This window comes from Anser anser (assembly GCF_964211835.1).
Source record: "Anser anser genome assembly, chromosome: 9".
NCBI lineage: Eukaryota > Metazoa > Chordata > Aves > Anseriformes > Anatidae > Anser > Anser anser.
In genome coordinates, this window is record NC_139729.1 from 21,226,312 (window position 1) to 21,247,944 (window position 21,633).

At 39.2% G+C, this 21,633-nt stretch overlaps 2 protein-coding genes across 3 annotated transcripts in view; one reads left to right on the top strand and one right to left on the bottom strand.

Annotated features, from left to right (window-relative positions):
* The window catches only part of PEX5L (peroxisomal biogenesis factor 5 like), a 114,340-nt gene extending 99,301 nt beyond the window's left edge, over positions 1–15,039 (top strand). The window contains exons 11-14 of the mRNA XM_083848437.1: positions 228–425; positions 1,228–1,393; positions 1,769–1,926; positions 2,657–15,039. Of these exons, the coding sequence (XP_083704563.1) occupies positions 228–425; positions 1,228–1,393; positions 1,769–1,926; positions 2,657–2,861 (727 nt within the window). The 3' untranslated portion in view covers positions 2,862–15,039. The remainder of the gene's footprint in view (positions 1–227; positions 426–1,227; positions 1,394–1,768; positions 1,927–2,656) is intronic.
* Positions 12,196–21,633, bottom strand: part of USP13 (ubiquitin specific peptidase 13) — a 49,480-nt gene continuing 40,042 nt past the window's right edge. For both annotated transcript variants that reach the window (XM_083848427.1, XM_083848428.1), the window contains exons 17-21: positions 19,752–19,895; positions 18,640–18,806; positions 17,983–18,145; positions 16,274–16,358; positions 12,196–15,609 (exon numbers count right to left, since the gene is read on the bottom strand). In XM_083848427.1, the coding sequence (XP_083704553.1) occupies positions 15,516–15,609; positions 16,274–16,358; positions 17,983–18,145; positions 18,640–18,806; positions 19,752–19,895 (653 nt within the window). In that variant the 3' untranslated portion in view covers positions 12,196–15,515. The remainder of the gene's footprint in view (positions 15,610–16,273; positions 16,359–17,982; positions 18,146–18,639; positions 18,807–19,751; positions 19,896–21,633) is intronic.

Consider the following 21,633-nt stretch of genomic DNA (forward strand, 5'->3'; position numbering starts at 1 on the left):
TATACATATGTTTATGTGCATACATGTGTGTGTGTATGCACAGGCATATGCATGCATATGTGTGTGTATACATGTGCATAATGCTCATAATGAAAGTATTATTGGTTAGATCTTATTTGTGTGAGTGATTGATTATTTTTTTACACAGGCTATTGTGAAAGAATTCAAGAATTGTGTTTGGCTAAAAAAAAAAAAACAACCTCACAATATTTTTATTTTCTGCCCAGGTGCTTGGAACTACAGCCAAACAACCTAAAAGCTCTGATGGCACTAGCTGTAAGTTATACCAACACTGGCCATCAACAAGAAGCGTATCAAGCTCTAAGAAACTGGATAAAGCAAAATCCAAAATACAAGTATATAGCAAAAAGCAAAAAAGGGTCCCCAGCACTTACCAGGAGAATGTCTAAAACATCAGACGAAAGGTAAATGCAGCATAAATCCTGATGGCGGAAATTTAATGACCACTACTAATGATGGTGCATTCAAAAAACAAAAAAAGTCAATTAGTTGGCAGCCCTTCAACATGTTTTCATGAGCCCAATAAATGTCTCTGAATTGTGAGATGCATCATAAAGTCATTAAAGGCATAAATATCATTTATAGAACCAAAACACTAGGGCTATCTCACTGCGTGTCATTTTGAAGACAGGCCTTACGTTTTACCCTTATCACTTACAAGCCTTGGGTTGACAAGATAATTTAGTATAAGCAAAAGTAAAATATGCAAGTTCTGCTTAATTGCTAAGTGCATTATTCTGCTGTGGCCTCATCACCCACTGTTGTCAGTGTGAAGGCTTTATGAAGCCTACAGTGGGTACAGAAGTCTTAAATTATGCCTCTTCAGGGGTCTTGGGTAGTTACTTGATCTACGCCTCTTAAGAATGATTACTATTTTTACCAGTCTAGAACTCTTTTACTGCTGAGAAACCCATCCAATTTTAATACGTTTGGTAAGCCTTCATGTTTTCTTACTTGGATTCATAGCAGCACTTTGACTTCATTACATAGATAAACTCTTGAATTTCAGAAATAAGTTTACTACAGGACCTGGAAGTAAGCCTTTGTTATGATGAAGTTGAAGAAGCTTATTTTCAAATTTTAGGAGTATATCACTTCTGATACATCCAGTACAAGGATTTTAATTTCTGGCTATGCAATCAATACTGCAATGTTTGCAAAAAAATGTAAGATGCAACTTTATGTTATTTTTCCTCCCTTGTCTAGCTCATTACTTGAAGAAGTAAAGGATTTATACCTGGAGGCTGCTCACCAGAATGGTGATATGATAGACCCTGACTTGCAGACAGGACTTGGAGTTCTTTTCCACCTGAATGGAGAATTTAACAGAGCAATAGATGCATTTAGTGCTGCTTTAACTGTTCGCCCAGAGGTACGCTTTTTGTTTTTACATTTTTAAGAATTTAGTTTTACAGGCTGTTTTCTTTCTTGCCTCTTGAACAGACCAATATTAATGAGATGTCACTTCAGCCATTAAAATTTTAATACCTGAAATAGAAATGTTAATTACAAGACAGTCCCATTTAGAAACAGATTTATATATATCTGATTTCTAGCTCTGTGCTGATTAATTGTACTAGTTACATAGAGTTGCCTATAATCATAAATCAGAACCTCCCATTTTGTGTCAATTAAGAAAAGACATGATACTGTTATTTTCTGCAGTCCTCCCTACTTTGCAATCAAAAAAGAGCTATTATTGAGCCCTCTTTTGACACTTACAGTAGAAGACTCATTTTCTCACCAGGACTATACGTTATGGAACCGTCTTGGAGCAACCTTGGCAAATGGGGATCGAAGCGAAGAAGCCGTTGAGGCCTACACACGTGCTTTAGAAATACAGCCTGGCTTCATTAGGTCCAGATACAACTTAGGCATAAGCTGCATCAACCTAGGGGCATACAGGTAAGTTAGAAAAATGCATAAACTAAAAATATCTATCAAGTGAAAATTCATTTTCTAGCTAGGGCTATCTCAGAACATAGCTTAATAATCTCAGCCACTGTAAAAAAAAAAAAAAAATCATTCAAAGCACTAACAAATGATGCCTTTCTTATATCCACACATCCTACATAACAGAACTACTGACTTTCTGTTAAAAACATAAATCTCTCATTCAACAAGCTGATTAAGCATTTTTAAGCTCTAAATGCAAGTACTCTAATAGTAATCAGTGGGATTGCTCTCACGCTTAAACTTAGACCTGTGCTTAAGAGCTTTTCTAAAAGAAAATATTAAAAGCCTGTCTTTAGAAAGGAAACTTCAAACTGCTTCAAGTTGCTAATCCTGTCAAAAACACTTTTAATACATCCTTCAGGAGTCAAGGGTGATATTCCAGGTCTACGTAAAAAAGGTCCCAACTGTCAGCTTAAGACAGTTAAGATGAAGGGGAGCTATACAGCGATGAAGACAACTTCCCCCAGTGTATGAATAGACTAAACTCTGAATTACTGCAAGCCATGTCTGCTTGTTTAAAGAAAATCAAGCAAGAATAACAGAGAGATTGATGAACTGCATTGTTAAAAAAAAAAAAAAAAAAAAAAAACTAATCAATTCTAGCATGGTATTTCCTAAAGTTTTAAGCTATTCATTACGCAAATTATATTGCATGTTTCTTCTTTCTTCTTTCCTACAGAGAGGCTGTCAGCAACTTTCTCACTGCTCTCAGCTTGCAAAGAAAGAGCAGAAATCTACAGCAGGTTCCCCGTCCTGCTTTATCAGGCAATATTTGGGCAGCACTTCGAATTGCTCTGTCTATGATGGACCAGCCAGAACTGTTTCAAGCTGCCAATGTGGGTGATCTAGACATTCTGTTAAGAGCATTTAATCTAGAGCCGTAGTAAAAAGCATCCACAAATTGATTAAGTTATATTAGGAAACAGAGAACTCTTTTATTACTCATCTCAAAATGACAACATCTTCCAAAAGATCACAGCTGTAGATCGGTAGGGGAATTCTCTTGGACATTATTCAAAAAGGAAAAGTTCAAAAGCACAAGATATTGTAAATAGGTTCAAACTCAAAAGATCAAAATGAGCTGCAGCTAATCTGACAGAGCCCTAAACTCAATGAAATAGCCATTTCTGAAGAATCTTCATCCCATGCAAGCTATCTCTCTCTATATGTACACAGCTATACAAAGAAAAATATATTAAGAACAATCCTAGGTAATCATTATTGCACATTTAGAATGGCAAGCAACGCATCCAAGAAACCTGCTTAGCAGCTCATCACACTATACTGACATCACTTTTCCCTACAACATGGATTCCCTGTCCTTTTAGTTTCTTTGAAAAATCTTCTCGAGGTCCATCTTCAACATAGCTCTGAAAACAGATGCATGTAAAATAGATGTATTTTGTTTTGAATATATTTATTAGTTGGAAGTCAAGAAAATCTTTGCTTCTGAAGGTACCTTGATTAATTTGGGCCAAATTCTGCAGGCTCACGGTGTTGTAAACTATGTGCAATATTAAGAAGAACATTGTACATGGAGGCCTATGAGATTAGGCCACGTATATATTGGAAGGACAAGTGTTTCAAGCAGAAGCAGTAATTTGCACTAGAATTGTTGCTGTTTAAACCAGCTCTCTCTGATCATGGACAGAGTATGTCTGCTTCTAAGGAGCTCATAGCAGGATCTGCACCTATCTATGTGTACTTATGCACTTTAATCTTTCTTTTCGTAAAATTGTGCTGTGCTTTATTTTTATTTTAATTACTAACAGCAGAATGTACAGGATAGCCTTGTTGGCATAGAGGACCAAATATCATTTCCTGAAATGTGATAAGAGGGTTTTCAATATTCTTATGTTTAAAAAATGCAAGTACAGTATAAACTGCAATATCTATTAGAAAGATTATTCTATTACGCATCAGGTACTACACACATGCATGCATGTGCATGCACATACATATTATGTGAATTATGTCATTTCAGAACATAATAAGCCACAGATCTTTATTGCAAATAAAGAAGAGTCTTTATAGGAGTTAATGCCTGCAGACCATACTTGAAGGACTTTTTCCTGAAAAGAATGGTCTAAATAATGCTTGTAGGATTGGAACTGAGATTTAATCCTGCTGTTATGGCAAACAGTAGCAAAAGTTTCAGTGAACTCTATGACTAAATGACAAAATTTAGCAGACTAAATCCTTAGATAACATCAGTATTTGTAGCTACTTAAAAATATGTATGCATATCATCTTAATTTTCCCTGATTGGATGAATGAGGTACAGTATTAAGGAAGGAGGCTGCACTGCCACATGATGAATGGATCAATTTGGGCACAGTGCAAACATGTTTAGCTTGAGGTAAATGTGTCAATCAAATACAGGAATATCATTTTTTATGGGGATAACTCTCAGTTGCCAATATTTTTAATACTTTTTTTAAACAGTGGAAGAACAAAATGTAATTGGGTGGCTACTGTGTCGATTCGTGGTCAGGAATGTAACGTGCAGGGTAGCCACTGGAATGTGACAAAGTGGGACAAGCAGCACATTTCCTATAAACAGCAGTGGGAGAGAAGAAAAAAAAAAAAGCTCAATCAGCTGTTTAAAAAGCAAAATGCACAAAATTCTGCGGGTATTGGACAGTTTCACTGGTACAAACCTAAACTTTCTTGCAGCTATTTGTTATTCCGAGCAACCGCTTAAAGTAACATTTCATGTAAGATAGCATAATCACTGCATCTAAACATCAAATATAATTGTTAAATAAAAATAAACAGTTATTGTTAAAAATAGGAGGTTTACTCCTCACTCTCTCCCACAGAATAGAGGTGCTGAAATAGCTACAGGAAATTTTTAGTAGTGCTTTATTAATTCATTGTTTATATATATTCCTGTTTATCTATCAAGCATATAACAACTGATTCCTGCAATTTCCTCTAAGGATTGGTTATCAAGGACTGCCTGGGAATGTCATTTTAGCTAAGTGGGTTGCTGTATGCATATCTGCTGACAACAGTTTGCTCTTTTGCTTTGACAGCGATGTGTGATGACAGCCCTTTATTGATAAGGCAGAGCAGAAGGTGCAGTGCAATTGAATCTGGAAAGTGATAAGAGAGAAGGGAGGCAGCTTTGTGAAGAGGCTGTAAAGCAAAGGCATATGTGCTTAGATTTTCCTTGATGCCCTGCCATCAGACACGTTCTAGAACATCCTCTGTGCGGTCAGATAATTAGTGCATATCCAGAGAAATGAGCTGCTCAAGAGTTATATTTTTATACCTTTCGAATCAACAAACTTAACTGCTTGACTTCAGAGTCAGAATGACAAGGAGTATTTGGTATTGATGACAGTTCACTAAACCTCCTCTTTTTTTTTTCCTCTAGCTTGTGTACGAGTAACACAGCAATTCTGTTAGAAAAACCTAATGCAACTCTAGTTCGCATTCCGCAACCCACCCCCAAAAAAGTAGGTAACTTGATTTATCCTAGGATGCACTGCTCAAAACCACATTCCTCCGGCAGTACACATCCACTCCCACGTGAGGAAGGCTGCCTGCAAAAAAACCACAAGGGCTGAACTCTGCTCCCCAAGGATACTCAAGCCCCCAGTTCGTCACAAGCACTGCAGTCCCGCTGTACAGGACATGGGCTCCAAAAAGCCCACCCAAAGAGATTGTGCGCACTCCTGGAGATTACCCCAGCAGTTCTCTCCTGTTTCAGATAGGTGCTTAGCTGGCCGTAGGCTACCACTGAACAACATATTGTGCAAGGGAGACCAAAGCAAGCTTCCTGGGGGCAGTGGCACATCTCCTCACACCCTGCCAGAAACCAGTTCTGGCCTGGCCTGTGCAGGAAAACGGCCGCTGACGGAGCTCACCTTACTCTAACAGGTCAGGCTTCTCTGTGCTCAGTAGCTCTTGGTACTTGAGGACAGCGCTGTGTGCGCTTCAGTGTCCTGGGCTTTATCGTCCGCCTTTAGCCCCCACTGCCAAGCCCTGTCAGCACCCAAGACAGGGCTCAGTACATCTTTGATATGACCCCCTCGTGTTGTTTCTTGCATTTTTGGTAGCCAGTGTGTGTATTTGCCTGTAACAGCAAGAAGAAACGTAAAGAGCCTGCAGCATATTAACACCTTGAAAAGGAAATGCATCCACTTGTACTTCTAACCAGGCACAAGGCAGGATAAATAAGAAAGGCTGCTGAACTGTAGCAGATTGAGCCTGAGAGTGAGAGACAGGAAATCTGGATCCTCTTCTCAGTGCTCCCTGTGAGCTCCACCAAGTCCCCGACTTGTCCAGGTGTGCAAGGAAGGAAGGGCAAGTAACAGTCACTGCACGTGGTGGCACTACACAAGAGCAGGGGAATGCTGCTGTCTCACAGACTGTGTGCCTGAGGTCACTCGTAAATTCATAGAAGGCAACACAGGAGTACAGGGTTGCTCAGCTCTAAGTAGGGAAGCGGTTTTACATAAAGACTAGAAATTTCAGCAGCGAAGAGACCCCAAGACATTCCAAGGATTACAACTGTAGAACTTCTATGGGGTGGTACCAAATTAGAGTGCTGCAATGGTTTATCAGCACCTCCCACTCCTGCTTCCCCTTGTTCTTACTCCCCTCTTTCTCCAGAGGCGATTTATCACTGCCAGGTAATTGACTCCCAATTTTTGAGTCTTTCCTCTTTTACATATTTCATGCAATTAAAAAGCACTTTCCTAACCCAAGCTTGTGTCTGCCCTCTCCTCTGCAAAAGTTTATGAATATTTATAACAAGTCTGATCCATCAAGCTGCTAAACACTGAAAGTCTGTAGTCTTTGTGTGATCAGCTCACATACAGCTACCTGATGAGGGCTGGCCTCTGATACCACTGCACATGCTGAACAGTCACCGAAATCAAAATGATTATTTACGGAGTGAAGCTTTACAATGAAAGCAATAGGCTCATTTCTTGCTGATCTCTTCAAACTGTAATGATTAAACCCATTGTTGCAGTAGACTGTTTTTTATCGGTTTAAAGTGTTGGTTTGATCTTCAGGTAAACACATACATATCTGTATGCAATGGTATTTTATTAAGACCTGATAAATAACAGCACTTTAAAAAATACTGAGGAGAAAGTTCCTGTAACACAATGCCTCACATGACAATAGTGCATGCAACTACACTAACGAATAACTGTACTGAAATACTAATACTAAGCATGCAGCATTGCTACTTGAGTATACATTTAGAAAAAGCATGCAGAAGACACACGTAGGGTGTTTTTAGGCTATTAATTAGTATCTTCTATGGGATGTTTTAAAAGCATTTTGCATCTGCCAAACTCAAAATCAAGTTCAGGTTATTTGTAAGAGTTTAGACAAAACACAGAGCCCTTTTTAAATCCCATCCTTAGAAAATCGCTGCGTGTTGTGGATCTCACGTTTGCTTGAAGTCTTTAATTAATTACAGACGTCTGCACTAACTGCTTTTGCAGACAAATTTTGGTACCCTCTTCAGAACCAGAAAGCCAAATGTGTGTAGCTTTCCCAGGGAAGCTGGGTGTTTGGATTTTCACATTTTCTTTACTAGCCTAACCCAGATAGCACCAAACCAGAGAAAAAGATTCCCAGAGCCATTGAAACAACTACTGTCTTGCTCTACACGTAGCAGGGCCAGGCTTTTTCAAACTTGCCCACTAGCTCTGAAGGCTGCCTGCTGTCTGACTGTCCTGTTTGAAACTTGGAGAATCGCAGACTGGTTTGGGTTGGAAGGGACCTTAAAGACCATCCAGTTCCAACCCTCTGCCATGGGCAGGGACACCTCCCACTAGCCCAGGTTGCCCGAAGCCCCATCCAGCTTGGCCTTGAGCACTTCCAGGGGTGGGGCATCCACAGCTTCTCTGGGCAATGTGAACGTAAAATTTCACAGGATCTGAGCACCTACTGTGTGCATGGGTTTCAGCTGCAGATGCTCAATTCAGCTGAAATCTCAGCACATCAGGCACAAAGAGCTAATGAGCCAATTTGGAAAACTTGGACCTGTCTGTCAGGTGGAAAGGAGGACCCTGACAACACCAACGGGTGCTCCACAAATGTTCATAGGATCACAGGCCCCCATGACAGGAATAATAACTGCTGACATTACCAGCAGCCACAGAAGTGAAGACCGAGGCCTAAATCATTGCCTGTTAAAGCCAGTGAGAATTGGACTGACACAAATTGGTTGTAGATCTCTCTTGCCTGAACGTGCATCTGCAAAATGAGACACATTAGTTACTTCACACGAATAACCTGCGCAGTTGACAAACGGAGATTTCTGGTCACCAGTGTTGTCAGCTTTGCAGCCTGTACAGTGAATTTATGTAATTATGTTTATAAAATACCAAGTATTCACAGATAGAAGTGATAGACAAAACGCACTGCATGCTGTGATAAAACTGATGGGTGGATATGCAATACAGTTTTATCTACTATTCAAACCTCATCTAGGCTAGAAATCAAATTACTTCATTATGGTTCTATTTTTGGACTGGTGAAATAAGTCAGACACGAGCGCCATGCATGAAGAGACCACAGATGCTTTGAACAAACCTTGGCAAAATGAAAAATGTCGCAGAACCCACAGAAAGTTTCAGAGCCTCAGCCCACAAAGCAATAGGTACTATGCCTGGGAGAGAGACAGAAGGAACCTAAAGTTTCCTAAAATAAGCTGTAAGTTTACAAATGCTTGCACATGTGACAGCAAGCTTGCATGGTCAAGATTTAATGTGCTTTGATCTTTTTTCCCCTTCCACATTTACAGAATGTCATTGACATTGGCTAAAACTTTAATTTAAATAGCCTTTTTAATATCAGTAATTACTGTAAATTCAGAAAAATCAAAGCATTTATAAATATATTTTATATATCAGAGTATAGCATATCTAGATTCAAATAAAACTATATAGTTTTGAAAGGCATTCTGTGCAGCTTCTTCTATATGCTGTAAACTGTTTGAAAAACCTTTGCTATCTTGCATCAGTTTTTTTGGCTTTATTTTTAAGCCAACATACAAGAAAGAAGGGACTAGGGTTAGCAGATACTTTCACCTGGGCTGTCAGAGGAGCCCTGCTGCTGCACACACTTACATTGCTCACTTAATGTCTCTGTCGATGGGTCGGTGGACGTGCAGGGTGCAGCACGCGGAGGTGGGAGCTCAGCCCTACACCTGAATGTTTACATTCCCTTACAAAGGCCCACACCGACCCAGACTGAGCACCTGGGTCTGTAAGTACATGAGGAGTAAAAAATACCTTTCTTACAACAACTAACTCGCCTCTGCATACGTAGTGCATTATCAGCTGTGTATTATATCAAACACAGAGCTGTAGTTTACTGATGCTTTACGTTGATGTTTCCTTGCACTGCTCTTTAAAATAATCTATTTCCTCAGAAATGAACTATGTGCATACTGGATGTGTTAAATTTATTAAGCTCATAGATTACTATTTGCAGAGCACCACATTTAATGTAGTATTTTTGTACTGTAATGGAAGCATGCCTTCCTTGGGTTCTTTTCCACATACTAAATTGTATTTATTTACCTGTATTTATAACTGTGCAATTTTTAAATATGTTTTAAAAATAAACTTTGTCTGTGGCTTCAAATATTTCCAAATCTGTTCTCAATTTGATGATGGTTGTGACTTTAATTACCTGAAATGAAAAGAGGGACCTACTTCTCCAAGTGAAATAAAGGATTTTTAATATGAGGTCTTTTTTCCTACTGTTTATGACATAGTAGTGCTTCTCTGGTTAAAAATAAAGCCCAGAAGAGGCTTTTTTTCCTTATCAAAAGATTTTTAATAAACTCATCAAGTTACTCTGAGGTGAGGTTTTGGTTTGTTTGTTTAACTTTATATATATATATATATATATATATATATATAAAATAATTTTAAAAATACATATCTTTTTAATTTTATTTTATTTCAACACATTGGTCAACTATACTTACATCTAGAATTTATACTAGCTGAGGACTGGACCAAAGGAGATTGCACATACACTCCAAATGAGGAAAATGGAAAGAAGTGTATGAGAATTTTTCCTGAGATCATGCAACTGCACACTTCAAAATTAAAGCAGATCTAATATTACAAAACAATCTTCTAGGAGACAAAAAAAAAAAGCCAACTATCAGTGATTGGCAGACTTGCAAAGGAAGGGCTTTTTACAGAAGTAAAATAAGCAAAAATCAAGCACATACTGTAGAATGTGAATACAAAAACTTTCAAATCTTGTTCTTCACAATGTCACGAAAGTAATTCTTCAGAAAACATATAATTTCCTTTATTCTGACAGTAGGAAGAGCTTTTCTATATAACTATATCCTGTCTAGTGCAACATAACATGGTGAATGCATAGACCTTGAAGTAAAAAGTCAGATTCGCAGTCTCATCCTGAGTGTTCTTAAAGGTATGTTACATCATTAGTCAAAGCAACTTCCCACAAACCACCGTGGGAGTTGGCAGTGATTTTAGTTTTGGCTTTCACACAAATTGCTGACAGAATAGATGTGACAGCCTGCTGCTTTTGCTGGGTGCGGGGTTGGGAGGGTACAAAGTTGGGATGGATCTGGAGGCCTGACCCCACTCTCATTGGACATGTAGGGTGGTCTAGAGAGAGGGGGAAAAAACAAACAAACAAACAAAAAAAAACTACAGAAGACAGAGCCACAGTTTGCCTGTGGAAGGAAAATTCTGCCAGAAAAGTCAGCTGGCTGCCTATGGTCTAAATGGCTTCCCCTAAAGAAGAGAAGGGAACAGACACTAAACTCTCAGGGTGTGAGTAATTGTGCTCTTGACACTGGTGTGTTTTGCCAGGAGAAGATAAAATTAGTTTAGTTATTGCTGCTCAAGCATACCAACAAAGAATAAGCAGGAGTGTCCATTAGTTATGTGCTCTGTAGCAAACACAGACCAGGAAAACAGCACTGTAGTCCTGAAGTTAAAGCAAGAGAGAGGCTGAGCAGAAATCCTACACACAGAACTGCTCAAAAAATCACTGCAAAGGACACTGGCAAAACAGTCTGCAAATATAATCACCTACTGCACACAGCTGTCAGCCATACACTATCTGTCCTCCGTATTTTTATAGCACTCATTTTTCATCACAGCTGTCAGTGCCTTGCTTATCCATGTCGTGCTCGTAGCACACCTGAAGGACAGAGGTGTTATTTTCTATTCTAGTGAGGGGGAACTGAGACCAGGGGTGGTACTCACTTGTCAGTTATCTAATACTGCCTTCCCCAAGCAGTCCGCAAAAGTCAGTGGTCACAACTCCACACAGGAAATTCTCACATGAAGTCTGAACAGGGCCTTAAAATCTGCCCCTTAGCTTGCACAAGGAGCCACGTTCCCTCACCTCTTCCAGTTGCTGTAAGTGGTGCGAATACGATGCAGAGTGACTTGTCGTGGTCACAAAGAACATCTGTGATAGAGAAGAACCAACATTACATTTGGACTTTGAGGGCTGAACCATCTTTACCTTTCCTGTCATCACTCAACGCTTCACGTGGCCCCTACTTCCATGTCAGAAAATGTCACTTAAAACCTGGTAGGTTCGCCTCTTGCATCTCCTCCAGCTCACGGTCCCATGATCCTGTGAAAAGACCAAAGGGTTGCCATCCATCAGTCTCCTTTCTTGGCCTATTCTTGCATCTACCAAAGATCCCAGTGGTCATGCTGCTATGCAAATCCCTTATGCATGAAGAAAAACAATCCTTTACAGAACAGCAGGTCAAATTCCTAAATGAATATAAGGATTTACATACCAAGATAAGGCTATAATTAAACAGCAAGAAACAGAGTGAAATGACAGCACTCTTCCATGTGAACATTGCCAACTCTTATATTCAAAGAACTTCAATTGGCTTAAAAGTTGCAACCAAAAAAAAAATAGCAATGGAAATGCTATTTTCTAGTTTTGCCATGTTATACCCATTCTGCACTTGGGTTTTTGTTCGTTTGGGGAGGCAGAGGGGATTTTAAGGTTTTTGTTTTTTGCCATCCAGAGAATTGCCACAAGAGATTAAGCCTCTCACAAACCTCTTTGTTCCCCCATGCAAGTTTTTAGGTAAAACAACAAACATGACCACAGAGAGTAAGAAAAGAGGCAGTATCAGAACATATTCAGTCTACTCCTCTTGAGTTTGGACAGGAAAGAAAGAAAGAAAGAAAGAATCCACACAGCCACAAGAAGTGAGAATATTTCTTTTTAATTTAAAACAGTTGCAACAATGTCATTCACAACCTTTCACATCCCAAATACTCTCCGAAACGTTAACAGTGCTCCAAGCAAACAACTCTGAATGGTGCAAAGTAAAGCAGTACAGACACTTCAAGGATACAACAGTAAAACCTCTGAAGAGTGAACAGAAATCAGAAACCGATCTCAGCCATTAAGGTAGACAGGCAGATAGGAACAGAATAAAAAGTGATGTCCAGTTATGTATTTTGCATAGTCTTTCAATGCATGAAAACGGCAATGGAGATAAAAATGGCTGCTGCCAGGATGGAATACAAAAGGAATGGAGATGCTTCTAAAACAATCTAATAACTCCAGTTGCATCCGCATTCAGAATGTGTGCTACAACTCAGCGGAGGCTGCCTGAGCCAAAGAAACTGATCCTGGTTTCAGTTCCACCAGTGCAGGTTAGAAGTAAAGTCACTGAGCACAGCAGAATTACAAGTGATGGGAGTCGAGAACCATCTAGACTTGTTTTTAAACCATAGCTTTGTCAGGAGTGGACAGCCTGCTCCTCCAGATTCATGATGTTTCTCCTGATAGCCCATCACAAAACTGAAATGAATTAACTGCTCATTTGGAAAAGGTGGAAAACCTCTGCTTTGGGAGAGAAGAGAAGAATTCCACTAAGCCCCGAAGAACTTCAGATATTTTCAAGTGCTAGGTTTTAGCCCATCTGTAAGCCTTTCCCCTGAACTGCTCCCCACACTTCTGACCCACTCGCTCATTTCGGCAGGCGGTACACAAGAGTGCTCAACTGAAAAGAACTTCAGAAGCCGAGGTGCTACCTCTCACCTGCTGCAGCCAGATAATGCCCTTCCCCTTTCATTTATTGTTTCCAGTTTGTCACCTTTCTAAGTGTGTCTCATGTCAGCTGAAACCAGTATCAGTCCCACAGCTCTTCCTGTTTTAGGATGCACCAGACAAATGGTTTGCTCAAGTCCAAGCTCCATCCTTAATCCCATGAGACCAGCCACGTTTCCAGTTTAATAATGAACATGATAACAGCTCTGTTGGCTTCTACTTACCCAGAGTCTCTAAGTAAAAAGGTAACAGTCATCAGATCTTGTTAGTTTATAAATAGCCCTTTGAGATTATGAGGCAAGAGGGAAGCTGATGTGTTGAACTTCCTTGGGATATAAATAGGCATTCAAAAAAAATATAAATAAAAGACATCTTTTGTCCCTTTTTTTTTTCCCACTGCCAGAATGATAAAGCACAAATATAGATATATGAATGTTTTGTTCTTTCACTTTAAATTGAAGATGTGACACTGCATAATTTGCTGATCCCATTTTCAAACTTGGCATTTTCTGGTGAGATACACAAATACTCAAAAACCTTGAGGAAGGAAGAAAATTACTGGCAGATTTTATTTTGTCCAGAACTGGTGGCTTAATAATTACAAAGCAGCTGAATCTCACAGGAGCCACTTAATGTGCTATAGCACCATGCTTTTGTGTCAATAAGAGCGCTTAATGGAGGAAGCTTTCCCAGTAATTAGGCACCATTTACAGAATTATTGCACTAGGATTTTTCTCATTTCTTAAGATCAGAAGCTGTCAAAAAAAATACACTTTTTTCTTTCTTTTTTTTTTTTTTTTTTTTGGCTCTGCATGATTACTTTTTTCCCCCAAATGCTGGAAAAAAATGAAACGCCCTGCTCATAACCAGATTTTTAAATCGAGTTCGCTTTTGTAGCTGCTTGAATTTTTCTATTAAACTTGCAGGTACTGCAGAGAAAATGTAATTAAAGCTCCCTGCTTCTCTCATATTCTGCAAGGTTTTTTGTTTGTTTTGACCTTTCCAATTTACTTCAAAGGCTCAGTAAGCTTACATGAGGCAACTCCTTCAACCATCTCTAAGCAGTGGCTAACACATTTGAACTTTTAGTAGTTTTTGGAATCACGAAAAGTATCACATTCACCATTGTATTTTTTTCTAGAATTAATGTTTGCAATGACAATTTAAAAACCCATATATATATTCTTGCCTGTGCTGCAAACTGAAATAACACAAAAAAAAATAAAAAACAAAAAAGGGGCAGGAAAGGCCAGCCCCTACCTACCCACCCTTCATCCCTGCCAGAGATATAAAACCCCTTTTAAGAAGGTGTCTGTAAAAGAGCAGATTATCAGCGTGATTTTAAGTTACAAGAAATCTGAAACATCATGAGAAGGTATTGCCCTTTTTTTTTTTTTGGGGGGGGGGGGGGGGGGTCATTAAATAAATATAACAGCAATTTTACTAAGCAATTTTCCCCATTCGTAGATGGAATTAAATACTTAAGCAGCCTTTGGCAGAAAGAAGAATGGCACTGCAAGTACTTTGTCAGGGAGTTGATTTCAGCTGGAATGTGAGTGAGCTAGATGCAAATTTCCTGAAACAAATATAATGGGACAATAACTCCTTCTTTACCTCCTTCATAGAAAAAAATAAAATAAAATAAAATAAAATAAAATAATAGGCTTTTCCTGAGAACACACTATTTAATTTTATAGTCCAAAAAAAATCCTTCTTTTAGCCACTTATAATCCTGAATCTGTTCTAAGAACTTTCAAAACAAACATTCAAGAGAGGATGAAGAAACCTACCTCTGTGAAAATAAAATCCACTATTTCTCTTTGGCAGAAAATGTACAGGGCACTGACATCTCCATTAGTTTCTTAGTTTTATGCATCAAAAATGCAAAATGAAACACTACAAGACTGGTGTATTTGTAGCTGACTTTTCTCACTGTAATGACAATAATCTCAAATAAGACATTTTGCTCTGAAGAACACTCACACACACCCTCCCTCCAACTTTACATGTGGTATTATTTCCTTAAGTGGTCTGGACTCTGGCTGAAAACAGTGACTCCCAGTTACCACAGATGCAAATATTTCTTCATGGTCTTCAATGGATGCACAGACTGAACACACAGGAGTTGGGCTGAACTGGTCTGGTTTTGTCCAATTCTGAAAATCCTGCTTTCTCCATGTACTAGCTGCAAACTCCATCAGTAATCTGCATGGTCTTAAGGTATCCTTTAAGGTGTATAAATTTAAAACAAGGTACTATACATCACCTGATAAAAATTTTTCCCTCTAATGCTTAAGAAGGCATCAAATAACTGTTTTTAAATAAACTATAAATATCCCATGTTTTCCTTTGCTTTTTGGTAGTCCAAGGGTTAGGGGTCTTTTGTTGGCTTTGATTTTTTTTCTTGGATGCTTTTTTTGGCAGGTTAAAAAGGCTTATGGCTTCTTAAGGCCAGGTAATAGATTTGAGGCCTAACTTGGTATCCTGTGGTAAAAATAAATGTAGCCCTGGTCTTTCGGAGGTCGTTCTGAGGCACAGACTCTAAGGTCATTGTAGATCACCCATCTGAAATGAAAACAAGACTGATTACATTCTGTCTGTATAAAAGTCATCACTTATCAGGGACTAATCAAATATAAAGTTCAAAGAACTTAAAATCTAAATTTAGGCATTACAACAGGAAAAAATGACCTGAGAAACAGCTAAAGCACCTTTACTGGCAATATTGGGAACAGAAAAGGAAGAGGGATGTGCAGAGGAGTATGCAGTTACAGTTTAAGTGAAGGAAAATTATGGATTTATGATAAAAAAAAAAAAAAAAGGATATCAAAATCACAGCCAGGACCAGTACTGCAGTACTATCAGTAGTAGTGTTAGTATTAGCCAATAGTCTGATGGGTTTCTATTGATGGGAAGGGAGAGAAAGTTGGGGGAAGCTCAGATAAACAGTCAGGTACAAAACTGATGCCCCCAAATGAACAAAGATTTGTAATAACAAGGACAGAACATCCACTGGTTCATTTCAACGTAGACCTCAGCCGTATCAGAGTTGGCTCATCACATCTATATCTGTAACAATCAGAAACTTCATCCCTTTGGTGGGAAATGTATACATGGTAATAACGTGTGTTTTGCATGCCATGAATACACATACTGCTCTGAACAGACGCATGTTTCAAAGAAAACATTCGTACACCCGTGTGTCTCCCTCCACTCATCGTCAACTCACCTTCCTTCTTTCTTGAGATGACAAACATAGTGGCCACTCATTGTGGATGTTCCCATGTGGCTGATGAACCCAAACAGCTCGTATCCTGTTTAATAAAAACAAGGGGGAGCATAAGTCTTATTGCTAGCATTGCAATATGAATCCAGGGGAAACTTTTCTTTCTAATCCTAGAGAAGCACCTGAGCACTCCTAACTCAGACTCTGCATCCCCAAACACAGTTTCCGTTAAGACTGCAGCATATGCTCGGTTTAACTAGTGCTCAGATTCACTGTCAAACATCAAAACAATCCAAGCAAAACCCACATACATCTGTGCATGTACAGCAGGGCTGTGATCACAGCCCTGGAAAGAGAAAACAGCAGATTCATTCCCAGTTCACAGAGAGCGCCACAGAAAGTGCTAGATATGGAGTTCATTCCACACACAGATTAGCTATGTGTTTGAGCGTGATCACAGATCCCCTATAAATCAAACAAAAAAAAACATAAGTTCTAAATTTCATCAGCCCATAAAAGGGAGGACAGGAAAGAAACCTCTTCCTTTAATACAAAGGACAATTTTTGTACTTTGAGCCTCTGGAGAACTCATCATTGGTTCTTGCTCCCCACCCATTCATGCCATTCACCCAGATTACCACCAAAAGTAAAAGGGTACCTTCTTTCAGGATATTGCATAAGGACAGAGGCCTGGATTTTGGTGGAGAGGGCTTTCTGGAGCCATTTTACAGTATCATGTTGGTTATCAGGATTTCAGGCACTCAGTAAATGGTCTCAGTCTATAAAGGCTAAGTACCACAAAAAATAATTATTCCAAATCTTTTTTCTTTTTTTCTTTTTTTTAACCTAATGATTATCAATCTTTCCCACGTCTCCATGAGACTTAAGATTGGATTTTATAATGTCAGAAACAAAGAAATTAATGTTCTTATAAAAAAAATGGCAACTACAGAAACAAAATCAAATTGGCTGTTAATATTTTTTTTAAAGACCATTACAGTCAAGACCAGAGGGACAAGCTTAGAACATAAAACAGTTATTAGAACAGGTCACAGATGACCCTTCAGAAATGTTATGTGATAGTATAACATTGGAACCACTGAGCTATTGTACTCTAGTGCTTTTACACTTAAGTTGTGTGTTTTTTTTTTGCCTACTTCACAACTTTGACTGCTGTACATTTGCTCCATCTTGTGGTTTATTTAGCAGTCATATGACTGAGAATCTCAAAGAAAAAAATATCACCCAAAAGAAAACATCAAAGCAGTACAAACAGGATGCTAATTATACCAGCCACATTAGAATAAGGAATTTGGTTGAAGGGATTTTATCAACCCACCCACCCAACCTCATCCCAGACTACAGAAGGACAGAAACTCAGGTGGTCTGAAAACAGCAGTGTTATCTTTGGGATGCTCAGCCTTTGAAGATTTCAGCATTCTAGCTTTTCTTTGTCCTTCTATCTTACAGCAAAAAACAAAAATGTAAAACTAGGCCCGGAGAGACTTTTATGCTGTGGCAACAAAAAGCTGGGACTCAGGCTATTCAGTGAGTCCAGAGGAAGTTTACTGAGCAAACACAGACCACAGAAATTAGTCCCATAACATCTGGCACAGCCCCAGAAGCAGGATTAGAAGTAAGTTGTCTGTAAGAAGTACTTGGGTAGGTGTGACACAATAGCACAATAGCCAACTCTAAGCTGAAGAACTTACTTCCAGGCCCATCTTTGATCCTGGGTCCCTCTGATCCTGTCTCTGCAAGGATATTTGCGTTAGCATGGTTCTCCATATCCATCACATCCAAAGCAGGCTCACTCTCTTCCTCAAGTTCAGGGCGGCTGAAGATCCATTCCAGTGCACGCTCCAAATTATTGTTCTGTGAGTCAATCAAACAAAAAAGCAGCCCTTAATACATTCTCTAGAATCATGCTACCACTCATATACCAGCCTTTGAAACAAATATGGATCATATGCAAAAGCCCTAAAAACTTCTAAGATATATACTCTACCTCCATGGAAAACAGTACTCAACAAGCGCTCTGCAGAAGCTTAACAGATAGAAAAGAAATCTTCTCACAAACATTCCCCATGGTCCCTGATTTCCCATCATGAAGATGCATGGTCTTTAGGCATTCTGATTGTTTCTCAGATGTTTGACTACATTTTAACATTATGTAATGCACACTGCCCACCTTCTCCACTTTAACCTAACCAACTCAGGCATCCCACACTTTGCCAGAATAGTTCTACGCACATCATCCACTAACTGGATTTTTATATGTATTTTTCACAGGTATCTGAACACAGAAACATACAAGGCACATAATATCAAATGAAATCCATGTGCTACCACTAACTCAAGGAACTCACTGTTGCCTTCAGCGCTTGAATTGCTAGGTTCCTTTGGAAGCCCATGGAAATGATAATGGCAACAATCTCTTCAGGAGGCTGGTTATCCAGTCCAACAGCCCCTAACCCAGCCGCTCCACTGGAAGTGGCTCCTCCAAACGCAGGTACAACCAATGGCTCAGCAAAGTCTGGAACAAGCAAACATTCGTCAATTCATTCTTTTGCCCCACTGAACTGGAAAGTCAACAACACAGACCAACAAACAGGAGCTCAAAAGCAGCCTGGAAATCAATGTGCAGTGTATTTCACTTGTCCAGTTGGGACTTAGATGTGTGGAAAGACTTAAAAACAACAAGTTGCAACAACTTGGCACATCACAGAAGTGAAACAACTGAAGGAAAGTAGCAAAGGTTGATGTAGAAGCACTGATGACACCAGAACAGTAGACAATCCAGCTAATGTGCATATAGTTGTAAAATTAACTGATTCCATAGCTGAAATATGCTGGTTAAGCTCAAGTAAAACTCATTCCCCATTTACACAAGCAACACAAGAGTCCACAATGAAATGGGAACTCAACCAAATCAGGAGATCCCTGGCAAGGGCGTGCTCAGGTATACTCAGTACCGAATCACAGGCTCAAACTTTGTATTGTTGAAACACAAGAAGTGGAGAACATCTAGCTGCCAATTAGGTGTCCATCAGTAGATAGCACAAGTTTTAAGTATATTGTGAATGCACTAACCTGAGCTAGAGAAGGCTGATATGGAAGAAAAGCGTCCACAAAACAGAGCTCTCTGTACTTACGCTTGATCACAAGTCAGCTTTTCCCTCTGCAGCAAAGACCTAGCCAAAGGCTGGAAAACAGAGAGCTGGCCCACACCATCAGTGAGGACACGAGACAGTACTTTTGGTGTAACTTATGTTTGTTGTTGTCTTCTAGACAGAGGATGCCATATGACGGCCAAGACCTGTATATCCTAGGAGCAGCTTAGGAAAATTCACTCACACCTCCAGTTTCCTGGGGTGAGGAAGGGGGATGTTGTTTCTCTGTCGCACATTAAGAAATTTCAACTGACTGCCACAATACACAACCAGGAGTTGAGTTTAGTTTACTCCTTCCGGTCACTAACCTGGTTCTTCCATATGTGCAATGATCCAGTTGAAAGCCACTTCAGCACCCAGGTTGCCTGTATAGTACACGGCTTTCCGACATGCTTCCAAAGGAAAACCCATCTCTGCCAGTTGCATAACTGAAGACTCATCAATATCTAGAGCTGCAAGAAAGGACCTTCTAGAATATAGAAGTCTAATTTAATCTGTTGTACAGTATTTCTTAATGTTATTTGTGATGCTACATATTACTATACATATTGCTAGGATTTGTTTTAGTACCAGTACTTAGGTTAGCAATAAAGCCAGACTCATTAGAAAGCAGCCTTGTACAAAGCATTATAGTATTTAATACGGACTTGAAATCATTTGTCTCACTAACCTACATAGGTCCTTAAACCCTGACAATTTCCTACAGAGTTTTATTTATAAAAGAACTCACTGCTGAATTTTAATGGGTGAAGTTAGGTGCTGAGCTTAGCTAGAGAGGGCCATCTACAGCCATCACAGCTCCCAGAGAAAGGATCTTCCAGGCAAGAGAAACCATGGCTGCTGGATCTAGCAGTCTCCAGTTGAACTTCACCTCTGAATAAAACAGCCTGACAGCTCCAGCTGAGATCAGAGTCCAGAGGGAGCCAGGATCAAGCAGCTGTAACCCCCAGAACTGCAAGATCCCACTGATGAGTGGCATCTTGCAGATGAGTCTTTGGCTCCTGCTCAGGCCTGTTCTGCTTTTGAACACCTGCAGAAACTCAGTGAGTCCTTCTTCCCAGGAGAGGTGGTACCCACCTCTCTTTAGGTCTCATACCATACCACTCGGACACATTGTCTCTTCTGGGGCTTTTAGCTTAGAGCAGAACTTCTGCTACTGCCTCTGCTGATGCATGGAAAAATTAATTTGTTCTGACAGCACTGCTGATATAATAAGGCACTACTACAAGGACCTTCTTGGTATTCTCTCTCTCATTAATAAGTTATTATGAGAAGTAGCACAGATAAAATTCTGCTTAGAGATAACTGCAGGTAAAAATAAGTTTCCAACACAGTAAATATTAAAGACACCTCACAGATATCTGTATCCCTTACTACTAACAACGAAGCAAAAAAAAAAATCAAACTATAGCAACAGAAGGACCAGATTACGTTTTAGACACAATTTAGAGTCCACCAAGTCACTACACCTCCACTACTGATATTTTGCCCTAAATGAAAGCAACTATTGCTCATGCTTTACAGCTATACTTCAAATGCAAATTTTTGAAGTATGCATTTTTATAACCATTAATACTAACGCTGAAGCACAGAACACCACTACAGACACTGAAGCACAGAAGAACAAAAAAGTAAAAAAAAATTGCAATGTTTACTCCATAATTAAGTTCAAACCTTTTAATTTTTAATTTAGTTTAAAAAAAATAAAAAAGCATCTTTTTTAATATTTAAACTTATTGTGAAATAATCATCCCAAACTCCTTACAGCAGTATCTGCATTAGCATACATTAGTATCTACATGACTAATACATGACTAAAATATGTGTTTTTTCTTTTCTCTTTTTAAGAATCATTTGGAAAGGGCTTGATGTTGAAGATAAGGTGCAATTTTACGTGGTCTTGTGGGAGGTGGGGGTTGGAACTAGGTTATCTTTAAGGCCCCTTCCAACCCAAGCCATTCTATGATTCTATGAATTAGCAAAGTGATAGTCAAAGAGGTCTTTCAATGCAGTAGCTTGCCCTTATTCATATTGCACTTCCACCTCCTTTGTTCTACAAACCAGACCTGAAATAAGTCTCTGCTAAGATCATAACAACTTCAGTTTGGAAGTACAGCAGATTCATCAATGAAAGTAGCAACCAAGTCTTCTCTTTAGTAAGCTATTACATAAAACAAAGGAATTTTCAAG